Raw genomic sequence first — 6,224 nt, forward strand, 5'->3', positions numbered from 1 at the left:
ATCTGGAGCCCTCTGCAAGCATAAGTAATAATAAATAGGGAGTAGTGGTAGGGAAGAAGTCTTCATTTGGTGGGTCACATTAGGGTCCATTATGAGGGACCACAAGGGGGCACTATACAATATGTGTATGCCACAATAATGGGCATTATACTATGTGAGGGGGCTACTAAAGCAGACGTTATAGAATGGTGGGGTCAGTAAGTAGGGAGGTATTATACTTTAAGGGGTTAGGAGGCAAAGTTGAGAGGTATATGTTTAAATCCCAATTTCCTTGTTTAAGTGTAGGCAATGTGAACACGCCCTTATGTGACCCGGCAGGGCAGTTCTATTTCTTAGCTCAAGATGGCAGCAGCATGACACATCTCTATGAGGAGGAGGTAAAGTGCAGGCCAAGGCTTGCAGGGAGGAGCTGTTCTTCCTTGTATTATTACCTCAGCCTTATCTTTTCTCCCCTCAGTACATTTCCTCACTTTTCTCCTGCACATAGTGAGAGCTGTCAGCATGTCCGGAGTGCGGGTGGCGGTGGTCACAGGGGGTAATAAGGGGGTGGGTCTGGCTGTGGTCAGGGCCCTGTGCAAGCAGTTCCAGGGGGACGTGTATCTGACAGCCAGGAACCCCAAACTGGGAGAAGAAGCTGTGAAGACCCTGAATAATGAGGGGTTGTCTCCGCTCTTCCATCAACTGGACATCAATGATCCGGCCAGTGTCCGGACTCTGCGGGATTTCTTAAAGGAGAAGTACGGAGGACTGGATGTGCTCATCAATAATGCCGGAATCAGATTTAAAGGTAATCTAAATCTCCTGCACTCTCATGGATGATACGTTGTGGAGATACGAGAGCGCAGGAGTCATGCTCGACCTGTTGCTCCATTATATAGTAAGAACGAGACCCCTGTGCTCAGGATTGGTCGGGGTCCCGGTGATTAGAAATTAAATGAATCAGAGGCTGCCAAATCCTGCAATATATTCCGAGCAAAGTCTGAAAGCCTGACAGCAGATTTAAGGTTGAGTCAGATCAAAATAAACCTATATATGCCCTCTCACTCACTTATCTTCTGTGAGATAAAACACCAGTGGTCTTGTAGTAGGATGAAAAAGTGACAGCCCACTATACCAATAATATATTATTTATATGTCCCAAACAAGAGCCAGAGCATCCAATGCCAATCCTAACTGGCCCAACAACAGTGACTTTAGACCAAAGGTTAAAACTAGAGATGAACGGAGCCAGTGGCCACATTTGGGTTCGAACAGTCAATCCGGTAAATTGACCCCCCTTGGCCAATCCTAGCCATGGCTAGTTGCAAGGGGCGTCAGTTTGCCAGATTGGCTAGTCTTCCGGCAATCCAAAATCATTACCAGGTTGTAAGGCCGAATCCGAACCCCTAACGAGTATAACGGGTCCACCCATTTCTACCAAAAGCTGCCTGTTATGAGCCAGCTCGAATCTACTCCCAAAAGAGCGGGAAAATGGCAGGGGGTATATAGGATTGCTGCCAAAACTACCTAAAGGTATTCACAAGGGAAGCCCATGTCCGATTTCTCAATGATTTGTGGATTTTTACTTTACCTTATCAATCATAAGTAACCTGAAGCCATTTTCAGACAGCCTGGGAAATTTTAATCATTTGTCAGACATATTTATTGAACCAAAAACACAGCTGAGACTTGAACTTAAAGTATTCGAAATGTGGACAACATACTACACAGACTGATCCAAGCTCAGTACATAAACAGCTTAGATTTCAAGACATTATACAGGCGGTCCCCTTCTTAAGGACACCCGACTTACAGACGACCCCTAGTTGAAGACGGATGGCACTGCACCCTGTGACCTCTGGTGACCTCTCTGGATGTTACTATAGTCCCAGGCTGCACTGATCAGCTGTAAGGTGTCTGTAATGAAGCTTTATTCATAATCCTTAGTCCAATTAAAGCAAAATATTTGGAAACTCCAATTGCCACTGGGGCAAAAAAATTTTTTGTCTGGATCTACAATTATAAAGTATTCAGTTCCGACTTACATACAAATTAGACTTAAGAACAAACCTATGGAACCTATCTTGTATGTAACCCGGGGACTGCCTGTATAAAGGCAGAAACGCCCCTGGATTGCATCACTTCTGCTGCTGCAAAATTGGCTTCAGCTGGGATTTTTGTGTGAGAACAAAGTCCAAGTACTGGTACATAATAAGAGAGATATGATGTTTTTTCCTAGTATCTGACATGAAATCAGAATAAACCTTTCCCGTTATAGGTTAGTTAGGATTACTAAAATTATTTATACTTTATAATGGCAGACTAATGAAAAAAAAGAGAATTTTTTAAGTTTGACAATATAAGTACAGAATGGTATACACAGAAGAATAGTCAAGAACGTAAGCCGAATATTGGATAACCAGAAATTTAAAAATTGCAAACAATAGTAGACTTTTAACCAGCCAGGAACTCTTCTGCTGTTACGAGTGCTCCTGCGAACCATATTCCAGGTCGCAGGTGCTCCCGTGTGCCTCCCTGTGCCCCCAGAGCCAGCCTGCATGCTCACTTACCTTCCCTGGCTCCAGCAGCGGCCTCTGCAGTCCCTGTACTCTGGCGCACATGTTCCCGTCTCCTAGGGCGCACATGCACCGACTCTGTAAGATTTAAAGGGCCAGCGCAACGGTAATTGGCGCTGGCCGGCCGCCTGCACTGATAAATTCCTGCCCCTTCATGTGTCCCCTGCTTTGTACTTCTAAGCCTGAAAGAAATATGTGTTCTTTGCCCTGTGCGTTTATCCTGATTTCCCGTTGTGACCTCGATTCCGTTCCTGACTTCGGTCCTGTGCAGTCAAAGTGCAGTCAAAGTGAGTTAACCCCTGCTGGTCCAGATCCAAACGGCAGAGAGCCGAACATGATAGTTTTACTCAATAATGATGGTCATTGTAGCCAAACAGTTCAATGTTAGTTATATCAGACTTGGGTTGATATGCACAGACAAAAGCATGTTCATCTCTGGGACATAGAACCCATCTCCTTCCTGAGCGGTCTGATGGCTGCACATTCCCAGCTTATTTGTACTTGTGTATAATTGTTTGTACAGATGAACGAGGCACCTTCACATTTCTGGAAATTGAACCCATGGATAAACCAGATTTGTGCAGGTCCACAATTCTCTTCCTGATTTCTTGGCTGGTTTCTTTAGACTTTCTTCTCACAGTGTGTTTCAGTTGTGCCTTAAAATATATCCCTCGGTGTTTCTCTGATTAACTCAGATGTTTCCAATAAACCAGAAGCTTCTAAAGACATGACATCATATGGGCTGTCCCAAAATGTTTAACGCCATAGTAATCTTAGTGTAAACTTTTAACTGTAAAAAACTAATAAAAATGCCTTAAAAAATCTCTAATTATTTTGGAATTTGATAAATCTAAAAATTTTGGTAATTTTATAAATAATGTATGGAAACATCTTTTTTTCGACTGTTACATCTTGAGAAATTCCCTATTGCCACAGCAGATGCCCTATCCTGGCAATAGTAGCCAAACAGAGCTCTACTTTCACTAGATAAAACATTTTTGGGTCAGGCCATAAAGGCCTGGTGATATCAGTATTACCTCTCAGATACTCTTGATAGGATGTAAGCAGTAAGTTTTGTTGGTCCATACAGGCATTTTCAGGGTGAAAAATTAGATTTGTGAACCAATCGTGTTTACTGGCCTGAATGCTGAACGGAATATGTTGTATCTACTTAACGAGCATCTACCACCAGATTATTGGTGGTAAACTGTCCTATAATGGATTCTCGTTACCTCTAGGGCAGTGGTGGCGAACCTATGGCACGGGTGCCAGAGCTGGCACTCAGAGCCATTTCTGTGGGCACTCAGGTCATTGCCCCAGGACAGAGTTCACCAAACAAATCCCCCAAATCTTCCTGCAGTCCCAGGCACCTTAATAGAAGCTGCCATCCATGCTATTTTAAAGCAACACTTCATTGGCTGTTTGGAACTGCAGTTAAAATTAGTAGGTGTGGACTGATCTGCATTATCTTTGGAGGTCCTCCTGCTGGACCCACTATTCTTCCTGTACAGAGAGAGCCTGGTGAGAAGCTACAATGATAGTCTGAATTTGCCCTCTTTTTTTCAACTGTATTGGTGGCCTCAGGGGGCCGACACGATTGAAAGATGTTGAAGAGCAGGTAGCAATAAGTTACTGCTAAAAATGCCATGTTGGCACTTCACGGTAAATAAGTGAATTTTGGTTGTAGTTTGGGCACTCGGTCTCTAAAAGGTTCGCCATCACTGCTCTAGGGGATGATGGAACTGTCTCCAGCGTAATCCAGGGTGCCCGTAGTCCTGAGAAAATAAGGTTTTAAAATGTATAAAATTAGCCGAAGGCGCTCAGGTTCACGTCACCTGAGCACCTCATGGCTCCTCCTCCTTAATCATTCACGTCCCCCCATTTCATTAATATCCACCCCCCTCAGTCCACTCATTCAAGAACTTATACCTTCCACAGCCGCACTGGCAAGCCATGGTGAAATTCTCGCGCATGCGCAAGATTTCCAATTTCCAGGCAGCCGGATGACATCATTGGCTGTCCGTTTTCAAGCGAGCAGATGGAGGGGGTGAATATTAACAAAGACAAAGGTTCACCAACCGGTCGGACCACTCTCAACTAAAATATTTCATAGTAAAGGATTTCCATCTACATTTATGGGATTTCCATAAGGATCCTAAACTTCTGTAAATTTTTAGGACATCTTCCATCAGGAACTTCTTATTAGGACACATCTACCATCAGTAAACTGGCAGATGTCCTTTAAAGTTTCAGACCTAATCGTAAATCTGGTTTAATTCAGCTTTGTGTTAAAATGTCCAAGTAAAACATGAACTTGTCCCACAAGTCTGTGTAATGTATAGAAGCAGGTCCTTATACAGCAAATAATACATGTTACAATACATCATTGTGTCTCAACATGTTGTTGCCAATCCCAAGAATTTACCTACAATGAACTCTCCTATCATATCAGTTTGATGTAATGCGCCATTCTTGCCTGGACTCCACTTATCTTGGTCCCATTTGCGTAATTACTCTCCATTGATGCCGATCGTAACCAAACCAGACCTGAATTTATGTTTATTTTCTATTTTACCAGCTGGTGACACAACGCCATTTGGTACCCAGGCTGAGGTCACGGTGAAGACCAATTATTTTGGCACTCGAGATGTTTCCAATGAGCTACTACCACTCATTAAACCTAATGGTAAGTAGAAAGTTATAGGGAAACTACACACACAGATTAATTGTATGGTGGCCTTTAGGTACATGAATGGAAGCTATACACCTATATTGCTTCTGTTTTCTAAGCTAAAGTCTCTGACTACTATGTATTGTGCTCCTATAGGACGAGTGGTCAATGTCTCCAGCATGATCAGCCCCACCACTCTCGGCACGTGTAGCCCTGAACTTCAGGAGAGATTCCGCAGCGACTCCATCACCGAGGACGAGCTGACGAAACTGATGGAGAAGTTTGTAGAAGATGCCAAGAACGGTGTCTATAAACAAAGAGGCTGGCAAAACTCTTCTTATGGGATGTCTAAAGTTGGGGTAACAGTGTTGTCCAAAATTCAAGCTCGACGACTAAAAGAGACCAGAAAAGGAGATGGGATTATTCTCAATGCCTGCTGCCCGGGGTATGTGAGGACTGATATGACAAGTACAGATGCCCCCAAGTCTCCAGATGAAGGGGCTGTGACCCCGGTATATTTGGCTCTTCTCCCAACTGGAGTGGATTCACCCTACGGAGAGCTGGTCAGCGAGAAGAAAGTTGTCCCCTGGTAAATGAAAGATTCCTGTAAATCTATTTAAAAAAAACTTTTGGTTTAATATATGTATATAAGTTTTTGTCATTTCAAATGTCATTTTTTAATGTAAAATATGCAACTGCAAAATAGGCCGTTCTTTAAAAAGAAAGAAAACTTTCTAAAATTGTATAATCCCCAATTTCTGGTCAGATATCTCTGATCCAAGAAAAAAAATCCTTAGATACCATGGCCAATAACAACCACTGCATATACATGATTAGGCTATATTCACACGGCCGTATGGGGGAAGTATATACGGCCGACATATATACACCGTATATACACCCCACATAGACAGCAATGGGCTCACGGCGCCGTACGGGAGCGGTGCGGTGCAGCACATGTCGTGTGAATGTAGCCTTAGACAGAGATTGTCTGTCTT

At 43.3% G+C, this 6,224-nt stretch overlaps 1 protein-coding gene across 1 annotated transcript; it reads left to right on the forward strand.

Moving 5' to 3' along the window:
• The first annotated feature begins 349 nt into the window (after positions 1–349).
• Positions 350–5,882, forward strand: LOC140119557 (carbonyl reductase [NADPH] 1-like). The gene is made up of 3 exons (XM_072138724.1): positions 350–787; positions 5,134–5,241; positions 5,383–5,882. The coding sequence occupies exons 1-3, from the start codon at positions 502–504 to the stop codon at positions 5,817–5,819; spliced, it is 831 nt and encodes a 276-aa protein (XP_071994825.1). The 5' UTR covers positions 350–501; the 3' UTR covers positions 5,820–5,882.
• The last annotated feature ends 342 nt before the right edge of the window (positions 5,883–6,224 follow it).

Source organism: Engystomops pustulosus, chromosome 2 (genome assembly GCF_040894005.1).
Source record: "Engystomops pustulosus chromosome 2, aEngPut4.maternal, whole genome shotgun sequence".
Lineage (NCBI taxonomy): Eukaryota > Metazoa > Chordata > Amphibia > Anura > Leptodactylidae > Engystomops > Engystomops pustulosus.